The following is an 18,200-nucleotide window of genomic DNA, read 5'->3' on the forward strand; positions in this document are numbered from 1 at the left end:
GGGTGGAAGGGCTTTCGGGTAGGTGGCATTAAAGTTGAGCACAATTGGCTGACTAAAGGGAAACACTAATAATCATGTGTCAAATGGATGAGAACCATGTTCAGGTATGTTCTCCACTCTAATGAGCTGACCAGTGCAATATGGTGCCAGGCTAGCTGTCCCATTCCTGAGCGGAAATCAATCTCATTCCTGCTCCCGCCTCTCAACTTATAGTCCAGATTGGTAGATTCTTTCCACATCTCACCAGCCTCTGGTGTGTTTCACTAGTATACCAGAGCATATTACCTATTTGTGAGAATGTTTAATTGTACAGAGGTGGACTCCTTTGGGGCAATGATCTCAGGTGCAGATCAGTGATACAATCTGTACCCAACAGTGCAGACACTGGCCAATGAAAAACAACATAATTGGAAATGCAAGCTACGTTCATGAAATAAATCCTTGCTTCAAAGTCTGTGTGAATAATAATCAATGACTCTGCAGGTGATCCTCTCATGTGTTTGTCTTAAACCATGATTTCTCTGATGACTGCAGTTAGCCATTTTGTTACATTATCTGCTGCAACTTGTACCTGCTCATTAAAATTGATTATTATAGCATGACCAAGTATCATGTACTTACAATCAGAATAAAGTTCAAAGTCCTGGTCTGTTCCACCTGAAACTGTGAGAAGGGCCTGTGAGCTAATGCTGTTTAGATCCACCTTTTCAATGTCAGCCACCATGGAATTCACAACAGTCTGGTCAAATAAAGCAGGTCTGGCAATCTGAGCAGGACAATACATAAAACGTATTTGACAGGGATGCCAATAGGTGGAGTGCGAAAAATACTCAAATATTCGGGGTTGCTCAATACTTGCCTGTGCAAGATGCAAAAATGAAGTTTGCCGTTTTAGAGAAGACACAAATCTTTGTGCGATGGGCAGCTTCTTTTCAGAGAGGTTATCTGGGAGATTTTCCAGTGAAGAAGACATCCAGTGCTCCCAATGCTTAGCAAAATTTCTGATGTCAGCCAGCAAACTGAGAAATAAAAATGAATTGAATTAGTAAGTTGTAAGCATTGTCCTTAAATCTTTGAGAGAAAGTTTATTTGTTTTTTACAGATCAAATATTGAAAAAATTGCATGAATCCATAATTCTCTTTGCTGTAACTAAGTCATATTAAAAAAATAACTGATATTATTCAAAAATAGCAAACTTTAACAAAACATTTCTCCTGAAATCTTATGTGTTTTCCAAGGTTATCTACGAAAGCAGCAACAACCCCTCGACTCAAGCATAATGGCCACCTTGTTACGCTGGGGGTCAAAAACAGTGGCCATAGAACCATAGAAAAGTTAGGGTGCAGAAAGAGGCCATTCAGCCCATCATGTCTGCACCAGCCCAAATGAGAAAAAAGAAACTAGCCGCTCATTTTAATCTCATTTTCCAGCGCCTGGTCCGTAGCCTTGCAGGTTACAGCACGTCAGATGCAGGTCCAGGTACGTTTTAAAGGAGTTGAGCATTTCAGCCTCAACCACCAATTCAGGCAGTGAATTACAAATGTCCACCACCCCCTGGGTGAAAAAGTTTTTCCTCATGCAGGCCCCCCTAATCCTTCTACCAATCACCTTAAATCTATGCGCCCTGCTAATTGACCCCTCAGCTGGGGGAAACAAATCTTTCCTGTCTACCCTATCTAGGCCCCTCATAATTTTGTACACCTCAATTAGGTCACCCCCTTAGCTTCCTCTGTTCTGAAGAAAACAACCCTGGCCTTTCCAATCTCCCCTCATAGCTACAATTTTCAAGCCCTGGCAACATTCTTGTAAATCTCCTCTGCACTCTTTCCAAAGCAATTATGTCCTTCCTGTAATGAGATGACCAGAACTGTACACAAAATTCCAGCTGTGGCCTAACCAGCATTTTATACAGTTTCATCATTACATTCCTGCTTTTGTATTCAATACCTCACCCAATAAAGGAAAGCATTCCTTCTGCTTTCTTGACCACCTTGTCCACCTATTCTGCCACTTTCAAGGACCTGTGGACATGCACTCCAAAGTCTCTCACTTCTTCAACCCCTCTCAATAACTTCCCATTTTTTGAGTATTCCCTAGCTTGTTTGCATTACCAAATCAAATTCCAAATGCATTACCTCACAAATTTGTGGATTGAATTCCATTTGCCACTTCTATGTCCACTCAACTAAACCACTGATATAATTCTGGAGTCGACAGCTATCCTCTTCACCATCAACTACACTGCCAAGTTTTGAGTCATCCGCAAATTTCCCAATCATGCCTCCCATGTTTTAGTCTAAATTATTAATATATACAACAAACAGCAAGGTCCCCCCAAAACCAAGCCCTGTGGAACACCACTGGAAACCGTTTTCCATCCACAAAAACATCCATTGACCATTACGCTTTGTTTCCTGTCCCTGAGCTAATTTTGGATCCAACTCTCCACCTTCCCCTGTATCCCATGAAATCTCACTTTCCTAACCAGTCTGCCATGTGGGACCTTGTTAAATGCCCTACTGAAATCCATGCAGACAACATCCACTGCACTACCCTCATCAATCGTCCTTGTTACTTCCACAAAAAATTCTATTAAATTAGTAAGACACGATCTTCCTCTAACAAAACCATGCTGACTATCCCTGTTCAATCCATGCCATTCTAAGTGACAGTTTATCCTATCTCTCAGAATTGTTTCTAATAACCTGCCCACCGCTGAAGTCTGACTGACAAGCCTATAGTTTTCTGGCCTATCCCGCACACCCTTTTTAAATAATGGTATAACATTTGCTGACCTCCAATCCTCTGGGATCTCACCTGTATCTAGTAAGGATTAGAAAATGATCCTCAGAGCATCCACTATTTCCTCCCTTGCTTCCTTCAACAGCCTGGGATACAATCCATCCGGCCCTGGCGATTTATCCACCTTCAAGGATTCCAGTCCCTCCAGAACTTCTTCTCTCACTATGCTTATTGTATCTAATATTTCACACTCCTCTTTAACTAGAATGTCTACATCATCCCTCTCCTTAGTGAAGACAGAGACAAAGTATTCATTGAGAAACCTGCCCACATGTCCTGCATCAACCTACATGTTACCATATACATCTCTGATAGGCCCTACCTTTTCCTTAGTTATTCTCTTGCTCTGATAAGACATTTTAGGATATTCTTTGAATTTACCTGCCAATATTTTTTCACATCCTCTCTTTGCTTTCCCAATTTCCATTTTTGCTTCATCCCTGTACTTTCTATATTCTTCTAGGCTTTTTACAGTATTAAGTCTTTTGTGGCTGTCATAAACTTTCTTTTTCTGCTTTATCTTGGCCTGTATGCTTCTGGATAACCAGGGGGCTCTAGATTTGGCAGTACCACCCTTTTTCTTAGTGAGGACATGTCTACACTGTACCCACAGAATCTCGCCTTTGAATGCCTCCCACTGATTTAGCACAGCTTTTCCTTCTAATACTGTATCCAGTCCACTCTCACCAGCTCACCTCTCAGCTCTGTGCAATTTGTTTTCCCTCAATTTAGTACTTCCACTCCAGGTCTAGCTTTGTCCTTTTCCATGATGACGCTAAATCTAACTGTATTATGGTCACTATCTCCAAAATGGTTCCCACTGCTACTTCAGCCACTTCCCCAGCTTCATTACCTAAGGATAAATCTAGAATTGCGCCCCGTCTCATTGGGCTTGTTACATGCTGGCTAAAAATGTTCTCTTGAATGCAGTTCAAAAATTTTGCACCCTCTGTGTCCTTCACACTGTATCCCAATTGAAATTAGAGTAGTTGAAGTCCCCAACGATTACTGCCCTATTGTTTTTGCACTCAGAAATCTGTCTATATATTTGCTCTTCTAATGCCTTTCAACTATTTGGCTGTCTGTAGTACACTCCTAGCAGTGTGGCTGTCCCTTTTTTATTTCTGAGCTCAACCCGTACGGCTTCATTTGATGCTTCATTTAGTAAATCATCTCTCCTCACAGTTGTAATTGATTCTTTAACCAATAATGCTGCACCCCCACCTTTTTTATCTCCCTCCCTATCCTGCCTGAAAGCTCTATATCCAGGGATGTTGAGCTGCCATTTTTGCCCCTCCCTAAGTCAAGTTTCCATTATAGCGATGGTATCATGCTGCCGTGTGCCTATCTGTGCCCTGAGCTCATCGGCTTTATTTACTATGCTCTGTGCATTTAAATGTGTACCTTTTAACACTTCCAAATTCCTGTGCTGTACACTTTTGAACCTGTGCTGCTTCTGCCTTTCAGAGTCACTCTCTAATTCTCCATCTCCCATTCCCTGCTCTGAATTTGCCTTAGGTTCCCATCCTCCTGCCAGTCTAGTTTAAACACCCCCAACAGCACTAGCAAATCTCCCTGCCAGGATATTCATCCCAGTCCTGTTCAGGTGTAGCTGTCCAGCTTTGTATAGGTTCCATCTTCCTCAGAACTGGTCCCAATGCCTCAGAAATCTGATGCCCTCTCTCCTACACCAGTTTTCCAGCCATGTATTTATTCACTTAATTCTCCTATTTCCACACTCACTTGCACATTGGACTGGGAGTGGCGTGCATAGAATATTTGATTTGCTATATACCCTTCCTCACAAAGGAACTGCACCAAGGTGTACCAAACATGATTTTAATGCCCGACAGATTGTAATTTAAAGTTATGTGTATCTATTATTAAACAAAGAGTATACACAAACTCGTAATTCCTTTAAGTATTTGAGTAGTTGAGTCCAAAACCAGCACTAACAAGTTCAAATCATTCTCTGTTCATTTATCTAGCAAAATCATATTTGGCAAATTGCACTGCGCTTCCGTGTGATTGTACTTAAGGGGACAGCAGCCCGTCAACGAGTGTGTCACATTTGGTCTGTTAAAGATGTAGGAGAGCTTGCCTGTTTGTATTGACCTTAACACATTGTCATAGCCACAGTCAGCAGATGTACCCACCTCCAAAGTGATGCGTGTTTGCAAATGATAGATTAATGAGAGCAAGAGCTGCTGGCTGAAAAATATGACATGTATTTGAGTTAAGGTTTAGAGAAGAGGAGTAAGTTCTGTGCATGCTTTGTCAAGCCAGCAAGCTGGTAAGTTTCTTTGAAGTATCAGCTTTGACCGAAGTGATTAGAAAAATACTTTTTCAACTAAGAAATAGTTCAGAAAATTTCATTTCTGGAGTCTCAGACACTTACACCTTCTGTCATGGAGCCTCTATCGTCAGGTAAGTTATGGTTATTCCCATTTACGATCTTATATTGGAAGTACAACAAGAGCAGGAAGAAGAGGAATAAACTACACCAGAGAAGAATATGATCACCTAGGAGTGTACATTCCACCAGAACTTACAGACTACTTTACTTTCAAGTATTAGAAACCAGGCAATAATTCAGTAAGAGGTGATAAGCAGAGCTGCGTCCCACCACAAATTGAGTTCCAACCATTCTCTCAAACACAACAAGCAAACAAAAAACAATTATACTTCAAAATACAGGACTTGTCACAAAGCAGCTTTACTGTGCACATATACATATACACAAAGTGTTTATTACAATTCAGCCTACCCATGGTGCTGCTGTATGTGGTTCTTACACATATTCATGTGCCTTCCCGAAGGGCCAGGGATACCAGTAATGTTTGGCTATGCTGTAATATCATGAGTCTCCTTGCATAAAATGGTGGCTCTCATCTCAGTGTTTCTGAGTAGCAGGAGGACTCTTCTGCATGTTATATCACCATTACAGGTATGTGAATAAACTGGCCCTGCACCATGACAATTACATGAGCAGAGCTTCTGTAAGGACAAGCTGAAAAGTAACATAAGAAGCATCAGAAGAGAGAATGGCATTGTGAAACTTGATGCTCACTATTCCGCTTGTGCTGGTTCCTGGATCTGAGTGCCCACTGATCAGCAGGAAGATACATCTGATGGCATGTTACATCTTTCATTCACTCAATGTTTGCTCCATTCAAAGACTAGTCCCTGACTCGTTGGGCTGAATATTACAGAGCATTTCGGTGGGCGGGACTCACCCAAACCCAGTATTGCCAACTCCTATCCCCACTGTCGTAGCATACTGTATAATGTGGCAATCATCCATTTGATGGCTGCAGGGTGGGTTTTCAGCCTGTGATGGCGCTGGGTTGTCATTTTCCTGCCCTTTCGGAGGTGGAGGGCGGGATGTCCAGCGACCGAATTCACAGACAGTTACCCGGAAGGGACACTTGGCATGGGGCAGTGTTGGGTGCCCCTGTGATTTACTGCAGTGCAAAGCCAGAAGGAATTAATTTTTGCAAGATTCTCAGGCATTGTCTGAAGTAAGTATCTGAACAATGTTAGAAATTCTGTAAAGGCTTAGAATTAAATGTTTTTGGCAAGGAGCACACACTTTGATCATCTACATAATGTTAAGATCTGAATATTGAGCGGCTGGTTCATTTTAACATATTTTCATCCATAGATGGCTAAGAGAAGGGAGCGAGTGGAGAGGGAAGAAGGTCCTGAGCCACACCACATTTCATAAAGACTCCCTCTGAGACCTCCTTCAGGTTCTGTGCACCAGTCATGAGGTCCTGGTGCCAACGGCAGAAAGTGCTCCCTCAATCACCCAACCTGCCTGGACAAAGGTGACCACAGAGGTCAGCAGCATTGGTGTAATGCCTCAAAACTGGAGGCAATGCAGGAAGAGGCTAAATGACCTTTTGAGATCCACAAGGGTGAGCGTGTCAGCACTCTGTGTATTAGTGTACATGGAAAGTACAGGGAAGGCTTGATAAAGCTCAAGCCTTGTGAGTACCTTAGAAGTCCAAAGTAGCATTGTGCACCAATGTGACTGATTGCGGCCCCGTTGCCTCTGTGAAGGTGTCATTGTAGTTCCAGGGTGGAGGAGGACGGGGTGGGGGTTGGCCTTAGACTTGAGGAGGGTACGCAGCGTATTGGTTGCCAAACATTGTGCAAATTATGCTTTCCTCACAGAACTAGGATGCACATTGACTTTAAGGTACCTGCGAATAAACATCAGAACAATGTTACACCTCATTTCAGGAAAAGCGGGCCCACAATGCTCGGGACAGAAATTGGACTGGAGCTGGTATGCCCGATCTGACAATCCTCACGCCACTGGAGGAGGAGGTTCTGCTATTGTCCTTCATAGAATGGAGCCATTTGATTGGCAGAGGAGAAATTGGAGGAAGGCCTGGGGCTGGTGAGATTGCAAGGGGTTTTACCAAACCTGGAACACAGATGGGGAGAGGGCTAGGGTGGAGGTTGTAAGATGCATGGCATGGTGACATGAATACTACATGTGTGGTTTATGCATTCAAATGCCAGGACGTTTCCTGGTAGAAACCTTGCGAGTTTGTTATAAGTGGTTTAATGGTTGTAAGGTGTCATCTCATAATCCATATAGTGCTAGTGATATTGAATAATGTGCCCTTGCACACTCCATGAAAGCTAAAAAGGCCTTTTTGCTGTGTGACCTGCACAGGTGAACCACTGTCTGCTGACCCGGCAGGCCTGAGAGATCAACACTAGCCTCTGAGGGGGAAGTGGAAGCCTCGAAGGGTGCAGCATCATATCCTCTCCCTGCGCCAAGTGCCAGTGCAGATGCTGGTATTTCAGCAGGGGTTAGCACGTTGGGGCAAGGACAAGCACAATCTGATGAGGGCACTTCACATTTGCACTTGAAGCTGCTGGAGAGTGTGGTGGAGCAGGCCTTGGGCAGTCGGAAGAGTGCCCTGGGTGATCCAGAGACTGATTCTGAGTCAGATGATGAGCCTCTGGAGTTGTCTGTAAGGTGGCAGATGCTGGATATCCAACGCGAAGTATGTGAAGATTTGGCAGGTATACCAGAGGGATTCCGTGCTCTGGCCTGGACTGTGGAGGTGTCCATCCAGTGCACTGTGATCACCCACACTTCAGAGCACCAAGCTTCTTCCATGGTGACTGTCCTGGAGGGGAAAACTGAACATATTGCAGATGCAGTTGTGGGTATGTGCTCCAACCTGCGCACCATCGCCCTGGCTCTGAGCTCAGGGACCCAGAGCCAGGGCAACAAGGGGACTGGGAGCCTGGACACTGAGCCAGCTCCTGGGTCTTCATGGGAAGGCAGGGAGGACCAATTGGTCCTCATAGCAGAGGATGAGCAGCAGCTGCCACCAACTAGAAGCATCTCTCAGGGCACTTCTGATGGGGCAGCCTCTCCTCTACCCCTCCATCAATGGCACAGTCCATCTCAATTGCCGTCGCAACAGAAGGTCCTCCTGCCATTCTGGAGTTTTCTAACATGGCAAGGCCTTCAAGGCCTCGGCCACACAGAGAATGTCCACCAAAGTTATCCAGGGCAAGGGGAGTAACAGATCAGCAGCCTCTCCCCAGCAGCAAGTGAAAGGGGAAGCACACACTAAAGAATTAAGAAAACTCCACAATGGTCACAAATCAGGTCACATGGGTGCGTTCTGTAGATGTTCTCATTAGATGGGCCATTGCCCATTTGTTAATACACCTTCCATGTATTATCCCTAATGCAGAGGTTGAGTCTAGCTGTAAGTGATTTATGAAATGTCTGGAGAAAAGATACATTCATTTTCAGTTGTGAGTGTTGTCAAGATCCACAATGACTAAGGAATCGAGATGATGAGTGTGTGACAGGAATCTCAGTGAGATCACAGTGTAGATAGAATTACGTTGAGACACAGGCAGTAGACACATTTCAGAGGCCAGGAATGCCTGATATACTGGAACCTCCGCCTTATTATGTCCTCCCGTTTGTCACAGCCTTCCATCTGATCCCATGCAGACCCTGCACCTCACCATTAGGGTGCTCCCTCACCTCCTGATCAATCTCCTCATCAGAGGAATGCCCGCTGTCTTGCTTCAGGGCAACCCCTCTCTAAATTGAGAGGTTATGCAGAGTGCAGCACATAGTGACCACCAGTGAAACTCTGGATGGAACTTACTGCAATACTCCCCCTGATCTATCCAGGCACTGGGAACTCATCTTTAGCAGCCCAACTGTCTGCTCGACGATGGCCCTGGTGCTGCCGTGGCTGTCATTATAGCCCCTCTCCTTTATGTTCTAGGGGCCCTCACAGGTACCATGTGCCATCTCTTCAAAATCCCTCACCACCCAGAAGCCAACCTTCCAGTGCATCAGGTCCATTAAACATATGGGAGATCCGGAGAATGTAGGAGTCACAGGAGTCATGGCTACTGCCTGGGTACCTTGTGCAGAACTGCATAATTCTTCAATTGTGGTCACATACTAGCTGGATATTTAAGAAGTGATAGCCCTTCCTCTTAATGATTGTGCAGCATGGGCCAGCTGTAGCCTTTTATGGTGATGATTGAAGTCTATTGCTCCATGAACTCTGGGGAAATCTGAGATTTCTGCAAAGCCTCTGGCACCATATCTTTCTCTTATAATTTTCCAATTTATAAATCCAACAAAAGTATATCTGCAAAAAAATGTTTCTTTCATCACTAACAATGCAACGCTCGGTAATTGTTGCATGGAAGTTCACAAATGTGGATTATTAATGAAAACGTAAAACATTTTATTGGACCCTCTTCAGACTGTAAATTTGTAATATAATTATAGTGTCCACATTACTTATACATCATTTTGTGATTAGCTAAAGTATTTTTTTATATTTATTTTCCCATCATGCATGTATTCTTACCTTTCTGGCATTTCTTGCATTGTTGCTGGAATCAGCACATCTGTCAGGACCTTGGGGGAAATATTAAGGAATAGAAGACTTTTATTTCACTCAAAGCAGGTAAATTTTAGAGATCACCAGCAAATCTGGAATAAATATCTTCCAATTCTATGAATGCATAGTTAACAAGCTATCAGTTAAGAATTAAAAACCTTTGGATCTAAATTTTGGAGAGTCCTATATTTCTACTATCAAATTTAATTTGTAATGGAGAAGTCTTCCTTGACTGTATTGTTCCCATTTTCTTCTGAATGACTGAGTGCCCATTTTCCTCATTTTTAATTCAAGCATGTGAGCTGTTACCGATTGTACCCGTTTGCTAAAGCTTGAGAAACTCTTCCAAATTAAGCTGTTTTTTTTTCAGGCACAAAGGCACTAGTGTGCACATTTTAAAAGTTTTTAAAATAGTAAAATAAAACTAATTTGCTAAGTAACTGACTAGCATACAGTTACTTAGCAAATTAGTTTTATGAAATCAGTAAATGGTCAGTACAATTTATATGAAGCAATTATTAGTGTTTTAAAATCAGGTTGTTCATGGATGGTGGACTAGACACTCCTATTAAAATGCTTATATTTTCATCTGTAATAGTATATCTTCACCAGGTTACCACTCTTAAGAACAACTATTAATATTTATTAATGCAAGGAAGAAATTTGTTATGCTGACCAATTGCACTGGTTCATGAAAGATCTTAGATCTGTAATCATGAAAATTAATTTAGGAAGAAACCTGAACCTCAATAGTACTTTGGAAAAACTGCACTGTTTCAAGTGCAGTTTGCACCCAGATTGTCGATTGCACCCAAAGTGGAAACTCTAACCCTAAGAATGGATAGAGAGATATCTGGATTCCAACATCCTCCTCTGCTACAAGGGTGTTAGTTGGGTCACACTTACAACATGTTACACCTTTTATATATTTCTGATTTATGTATTTAGCACTCACTTTGTAGAGTATGGAGTCACATACACAGAATATATCAATGATGACAGGATTTTCCAGCAATGGAAGAAGATGGTCAGGCATCCCTTGCCAAAAGTGTAATAAAAAGTTCTGAATCTGAAAACCAAGTCCGACATAATATATTTATTGTACCTTTTGGATTCAGTGTACTTTTAATGTTTCTTTGGCATGCTTAAAGAAAATCAGATTACAATATCTTTTTATTGTCTCACCTCTTCAAAGTTTCCATTGATTGCATTATCAAGGATGCATTGGCAATGAGTTTTGTACATCATAATTAGCGTATCTACCTGTGTTGAAACAAAGTACTATAAATTATATTAGGTTGGCAGTCTGGAATTCTTGGTGTAACACTTTATGCTTGTTTAATATTTGTTTAAGCTCTGACTTCAACGGTCTGACAGGGCAAAATTTTCCTCAAAAATGTACCGATTCTCAGCTGTTTCTAGGACTTTCTAGCATATCAATGAATTTCCACTGGCCCCTTACAAAGCAAATGTTGTCAGGGCCAAAAACAGAGACATCCCATGCCCTGATATAGGGCATGCCTGTGGTAGGGATGTCATGTTGGAATTGTATAGAACCTTGGTGAGGCCACCACTGGAGTACTGTGTGCAGTTCCGGTCGCCACATTATAGGAAGGATACAATTGCACTGGAGGGGGTGCAGAGGAGATTCACCAGGATGTTGCCTGGGATGAAACATTTAAGTTATGAAGAGAGGTTGGATAGAATTGGGTTGTTTTCGTTGGAGCAGAGAAGACTGAGGAGTGACCTGATCGAGGTGTACAAGATTATGAAGTGCATGAACAGGGTGGATAGGGAGCAGCTGTTCCCCCATAGTTGAAGGGTCAGTCATGAGGGGACATAAGTTCAAGGTGAGGGGCAGGAGGTTTAGGGGGGGATGTGAGGAAAAACTTATTTACCCAGAGGGTGGTGATGGTCTGGAATGCACTGCCTGGGAGGGTGGTAGGGGTGGGTTGCCTCACATCCTTTAAAAAATACCTGGGTGAGCACTTGGCACATCATAACATTTAAGGCTATGGGCCAAGTGCTGGTAAATGGGACTAGGTAGGTAGGTCAGATGTTTTTCACATGTTGGTGCAGACTCGATGGGCCGAAGGGCTTCTCCTGCACTGTGTGATTCTGTGATTCTGTTAGTCAAACTACGAATCAGCCAATGACCCAGAAACTGCTGGAAAAATGGCAAACGCATGGCACCCACTATTATTAGTACATAAAAAACATAGCAATTGTGGTAAAGAAGCGAGGACACCAGCTGCCTTGTTAAGGCATTGCCTAGGATGGTAACGCCAGTGTAACAAGGCTGTATATGAGCTGATGCCATTTTCAAACCACTGTTGTCCGACTATGCTGGGCCGAGGCAATTAAAATTAGTCCAATTCAAAGAGCCAATCGAATTTGTTCTCTACTTCAATTCAACAACATTTGGGCTACTTTTTACTATCAGTTAACATAACCTAAGTTTAAAAACCCATCAGTATATGTGGAAAAATTGGGTGGGGGTGCAGTGAGGGGGTGGTCTGCACTTCTCCGTTACGTGCTCACAGCAGGCCAGGTACTTCATCACATTCAGACAATTTACTCTTCCAAATGTCTTCAGATGAACGCAAATCTCTGATAGAACAGAAAGGCAACTAACTTAGCATCAAAGATTGCTGAGAATACTATGGATGGAATTAACTCAAGATTGCACTAAGTACGGTACAGGCATGAAAAATGACGTTTTATCCGCTGCACTGGTAGGCTTTTGTGCCATATTGTCTGCTTCCTGTCTTGTTAATTATGCAGTCACAAGAAACACACCGTCTCGCTGGCAGAAGGCCTCTGAATCGCCCACCATGCCATTACCTCACCATTTCCTCACTCCGGGTGCCATATCTAATCTGCAGCCGTGCAAACTGTTCTCAATGCTTGCAGCCCAGGACTGCTCCAGTGAAGACATGGCCCTGAAAATCCAGAAGAGTTCAGTGACCTGTCACTGAATGTCTTTTGGGAACCGTGATGTCCTCTACCCCTGCTCTAGCTGCAGGAGTTCCAGCAATCTCACCACGCTGGCTTGGGAGGCAGTGGCTGTGATGATCAGTGCCAATGCTGCACAGGAGAGGTTGGCCATCCAATGCAGAAAGAGGATGAATGATCTCATCTATGCCACTAGAGTAAGGCAGCCATCTCACCACTCTAAACTCACACTCTCAAGCCCATCACACATTCACTGGCATTTCACTCACTGCCAGCTCAAGGGACATCACCACTCACTCTCTCTCACGTGCCCTCAAATCTCCATCTGGCCTCATTTCCTCTGCAAACTGCCTCCTCAGCCCTCACCATCTTGAGGCCACTTGCACAGATCAACATGTGCCCCACACACGCCTGGGATACCCCCCTTTCCCAGTACAGTCCTTGCCCTGCAGCCATTGAAAAGCCACCCCCACCTTATGGCTGTTCTGGTAGGTAGATACCTGCCCATGAGCTCCCGTAAAAGTGATGTGGTGCTGCCTGTGAAGTCTGGCACTGATGACTGCAAGAGCTGCCCAACCAAGGTCGGCCATCAAATCTCGAAGTCCCGAGCGAAATGCAGCTCACCAGGTGCACGTCGCTCATGCACAATTGTGAAAAATGTTGGTGCGGCCCGGATGATCCAGCGTGGGGGGGAATGATTCCGGTGAGCAGGGCTTATAATGAAATGTTGAAGTATTGAAATTTGGTTCCCGATATGCGGCGGTGGGAAATGTGGCTCACCATTGACTGGTGGAGTGGATAATCGCAAACTGGTTTCATGATGGCGCAAAACCAATTTTAGGCCTTCTCACTACATTGTCCGCTCACACCCACCATGACGCCTAATGCCAACAAGAGCGGAAAATTCCGGCCTATAGTTCAATTTAGAACTAGGTTCCCTAATAGTTGGACAGGAATGAGAGGAAAGCAAATAGAAACTGCAATCAAAGAGGCAGATTTTACAGGGGGACAGATTACCCACACTCCCGACCAAAAAGTCTGTTGGTGCCACACTGAACAGAAATCCAGCTGCCCAGCATAGACAATACACTGGGGTAGCCTTAATTATTTGAGAGTGGGGCTTACGCACCTCAGGGACAGGAAGTCCCACCCTCAAGAACTGCCAATCTGATTGGCCAGCAGCTCTGTAGTCCCAGCAGCACCATAAGAGAATAGAGACCACTGTTGCAAACTATAGGCAGATCCTGAGGAAGTAGTGAAGATGGATATTGGATCTCAGGTAAGTCTTGAGATATTGGGCAGACACAACTGGGAGACTCCAGTGAGGGTGGTTGAGGGTGGGGGATCAGGTAAGAGAAGCTATGGGAGAAGGAACAAGTGGGGTAGCATCTTGGGGGGTGTGTCCCCAATGGGCACAGGGGACCCCCAAAGAAAGTACCTCCTTTCCTGCCCATCAGCAGCCCATGCAGTGAAAGTTACCGAGCTATTCACTTTGCCCCCGTGCAGCTAAAAACTGGAGTGGAGGCAGAATGAGGCCCATAAGTTGTGATTAATTGTCCACTTACAGGCCTCAATAGGCCTAAGGGTGGGTGAGCTGCCTGACACATTACCCACCCCCCACCCTGGTGGCAGACTGGCAACCTGCTTTATTTTACGTATCCCCCAAAACCCCCTGCCACCCATCCCACCACCACCGCGCCCCCCACCCATCCCCCACCCCCACCCCCGCCTTTAAATACACTGACTGGGAGACATAAAATTCACCCAATTTTTTTTTAAATTATTCATTCCAGGAGTGTAGGCTTTGCTGGTTAGGCCAACATTTATTGTCCATCCCTATTTCAATCTATTTACTTGATACCTCCCGCTTCTATGCCACTTCAATTTTATCACACAGAGAATTAAGTAAACCCCCGGCATCCCAGTGAGTGACATTAATTCAATAAACATGTTGCATGGCAGAGTATGAGGTTTTAATTGTTTAGGGTTATTTTTAGGTCAGCCCTATGAACACACAGATGAAAAGCAAAATTTGCAAGGCAGAAATTTGAAGTGAAAGGAGAAAATACTAGAAACAAACAGGTCAGCATCTGGGAAGAGGAATCAGGTCATTGATTTTGACCTGAGCCTTCCTCAGTATTCAGCAATAACAGAGAAGCAGCATTTTAATCAAATTAGAAAAAAAGGTAAGGAAAAGCAAACAAATGGTTAAAGCACCAAGGAATCTGTGTGTTCAAAGGAAAAGCAACATGTTTTTTGATGAAGTAAAAGGTCTCTGACAATAGAAGGGGACATGTAGAGAATCAAAAAGGTGAATAGCGAAGGCAATGAGAAGTCCACCAACGGAAATAGGTGAGAAAATGGGAGGAATTGCAGACACAGCAAGCCTCCAGATGAGACCTAAAATTCAATCAGAAAATACTGGTAAGATGCATTCGTTTCACCAGCCTCAAAAAGAAAAGCAAAACAGGCTAAAAATAAAGGCATCAACCCCACCTTCACTATTAGCACCATGCTCTAACGCATAGCCTCCAACCCAAACATCATCCTGCCTCCTTGTTCCCCTGACACTAAAGCACCACTATTCCCTTGAACCAGACTACTATCTGGCTTGTTAATGGATAAATGATCTGTCTATAGACCCTATCAAGAGTGAAGTTCTTCAGGTTGATTCTCTCAATAAATCAATCTCCTTCATTTGGTTATGCGGGTGTGCCATTTAGAGCAAACATTGCCAATTCAGTGTAAGTTTAATGTATGAAGCTTTTGTTTCAAAACTGCAAAATGACAATATTAAATGATTTACACTGCTTGGGTCTCACAAGCCTTAATGCACAAAATTCAACCTATACAGTCAACAAACTCGATTCAGAAATATTTTGGGATACCCTAGATTTTTTTAAAAACACATAGAATGATGGATTAATGAAAATTTAAGATAGGCAAACAAAAATTCTGGCAATGAAACACCATCCTGTGTGCTTGGAAGAATCTGAGGGTGAGACTCTTTCTATTTCTCTTCCCATTTTCTGGCCTGAACAGATATAGAACTGGTGGCAGATACAGAAGCAGATTTAAACAAGATGATTAAAAAAAAGTGTGCAGTCCCAGAAGTACCGTGATTTCTTTTACCGAATGAACAATATTTGAGATTTTTAAAATACTGAAAAAAATTAAAAATATCAATCTGTAAGCAAGTTATCCGTATAGTGCATACTGAAGTCAACATTAAATATTTTGACATTATGCTGAATACAACCTGGAAAAGAAACAACAACTGACATTTGGCAGGGTTTTTCATTTGGAGTCAGAACACTGACTTTGTCATCAAATGACCCCACCCTATACTGTGTTGGGAGCAGTAAGCCAGCAAAGACTTTTGCTGGATTGGCCAATTTGTGGTTAGAGGGTGCATTCACCATTCAAGTAAGAGCAGCAGACTGGGTCTTGCAGGAGGTCCAATAGCAGGCCTTTCAGCAATGAAGGCCTGCTGTCATGTCCAGTACCAGCATGTTATATTCTGAACTTCAAACTAATTTTGCATTTTAAAACTGGACACAAACATAGCTGGAAAAGATGGCCACCAAAGTCACCTGACTGCTCTTGAGGATTAGGACCACTTCCCTGTCTCAAGGGGGAACAAAATGAACATCCCAACCTTTTTGGAGAGGATGAGTCCTTTAAATGGTGCCTCTGCACAGGCCTTGCTGACAATTAATAAAGTTTCTGGTCATATTTATCACATGGCAAATCAGGTAGAGGCGTTTTATAACTGCTAGCATAAGCACCTTGTTTAGATATTAAAATGAGCTTCCTGAATCGTTCTGGAGCATGCCTGGACACAAATAGAATAGCCTGACCAAATATGGTGGGTGGTTCACTTACAGTGCAGGCACCTGAAAAATCAGCAAGGGTGTGATTGAATCTCTAGACATATATTTACACATTTTTAAGAACTGAGAGAGCGCTTATTTGGACCCAAGTTCTTAAAGCCAAAACCACCCTGTTCTAATGTACAATGCTGTCCAGTTCCCCGACTCTTACATATTTTTAACATGAACAATAAATAGTTTAGTCTCATGATTTCTCATAATAGAGCTTTACTGTCTACATTTATTTGTGAAATAATTTAAATTAATACCTCCTTTAAGAATATTACCTTCTCTTTTGAGATAGGCCCATGAAGAAGAAGATGCTGTGCATTGGGGAACTCTGGGAGCAAGGTTCCAGTTTTGGAACTAAGTGAATATTTCCGTGTAAAGCCTCCCTATAAATATAGCAAAAATGTTCAATTAGTTATGTGACAGCACAAAGATGTCTAAATATACAATCAAATTCTGAAGTGTTTATTATTGCTACCTGTTCAAAATCAATATTTAACTTTACCAAAATAGAGGCAATTATTTTAAAATTATACATCAATAGTTTTAAATATACAGATAATCAGTTTTGATTTAATTTGTATTTTGATATATAATTGGACTAGCCTTGATGCATCAAGTTCTAATCCATAATTGTTAGCACATTAACCATATTTACTTACAAGTTTCTTATTCTAGTGTAACATAAATATCACGGCCAAGTCTAATTATAGCAGCTTATCCAACTTTGAATATGTTCCTACCCTAGTTACCAACATATTGTGATTATATGAGTAAATGGGTTTGAAGTTTTGATAAAGTGAGTTGCACTAAGTCTTTCTGTTGGTGAAAAGCTAGTATTAATAAAATTTGGATCAAGTTAGTGGATGTACATTACGAACATTTCTGCATCACTTTTCTGATTTGTAAATAAATATTTAGAAATCCCTTTTATGTCTAGGAACACCTGTTTCTAATGACTATTTAACATTATGAAAATAATTGCAATATTATCTGCTTAATTATCCATGAAGTCTTTAATAATTAACAAATTTGTTCAGAAAACAAGATTCGTGGCATTCTAAAGAAGGTTATTTTCACCCATAGAGGCTGAGGCTGAAAAGGCTCCATTGTACATTGAGTCAAAATCCTTCCTTGTCTACTCACTTTCTGTGACCAAATTTTATAGTTTCAATTTCAAGTGTGAAGTTGTTTTAGCTGATTCTGTGCATTTGTAAATTGAGACAGCATACTTTTTTTGAATTTTTAATCTCATTTTGTTTGACAATGCATCAATGTACTCAATGAATCACTTGAGAATTCTTGAAGGTGAGAAATTAAGAAAGAACCAAAGAAGTAAGTTTTAAAACTGATGGATAAACTGTCTGCCTGTTTCAATGGCCATGAAAGATAGCAAGATACCGTTTAAAGATAGCAAGGAGTTCTGGCCAAAATTCTTCCTTCAACTAACATGGGTAACAATAATTTAATTAACCGTCTCACTGTAGTTTCTGGGACCTGGCACCAAATGAGGTAATACTATAAAAGTAATTTACTGTATATGCACTGCTTTGGAGAGATATGATAATGCAGCATAAAAATATTATTCATTTTTACTGAAATTGTAAACATTTTTAGAACATTGGAAACATAGGAACATAGGCT

At 42.3% G+C, this 18,200-nt stretch overlaps 1 protein-coding gene across 1 annotated transcript in view; it reads right to left on the reverse strand.

Moving 5' to 3' along the window:
• The window catches only part of rfx6 (regulatory factor X, 6), a 102,950-nt gene that overhangs the window by 74,014 nt on the left and 10,736 nt on the right, over positions 1 to 18,200 (reverse strand). The window contains exons 7-12 of the mRNA XM_041187401.1: positions 16,835 to 16,942; positions 10,906 to 10,983; positions 10,676 to 10,789; positions 9,688 to 9,737; positions 860 to 1,019; positions 622 to 766 (exon numbers count right to left, since the gene is read on the reverse strand). Of these exons, the coding sequence (XP_041043335.1) occupies positions 622 to 766; positions 860 to 1,019; positions 9,688 to 9,737; positions 10,676 to 10,789; positions 10,906 to 10,983; positions 16,835 to 16,942 (655 nt within the window). The remainder of the gene's footprint in view (positions 1 to 621; positions 767 to 859; positions 1,020 to 9,687; positions 9,738 to 10,675; positions 10,790 to 10,905; positions 10,984 to 16,834; positions 16,943 to 18,200) is intronic.

The sequence above is a fragment of the Carcharodon carcharias genome, chromosome 5, assembly GCF_017639515.1.
Source record: "Carcharodon carcharias isolate sCarCar2 chromosome 5, sCarCar2.pri, whole genome shotgun sequence".
Classification (NCBI taxonomy): Eukaryota; Metazoa; Chordata; class Chondrichthyes; order Lamniformes; family Lamnidae; genus Carcharodon; species Carcharodon carcharias.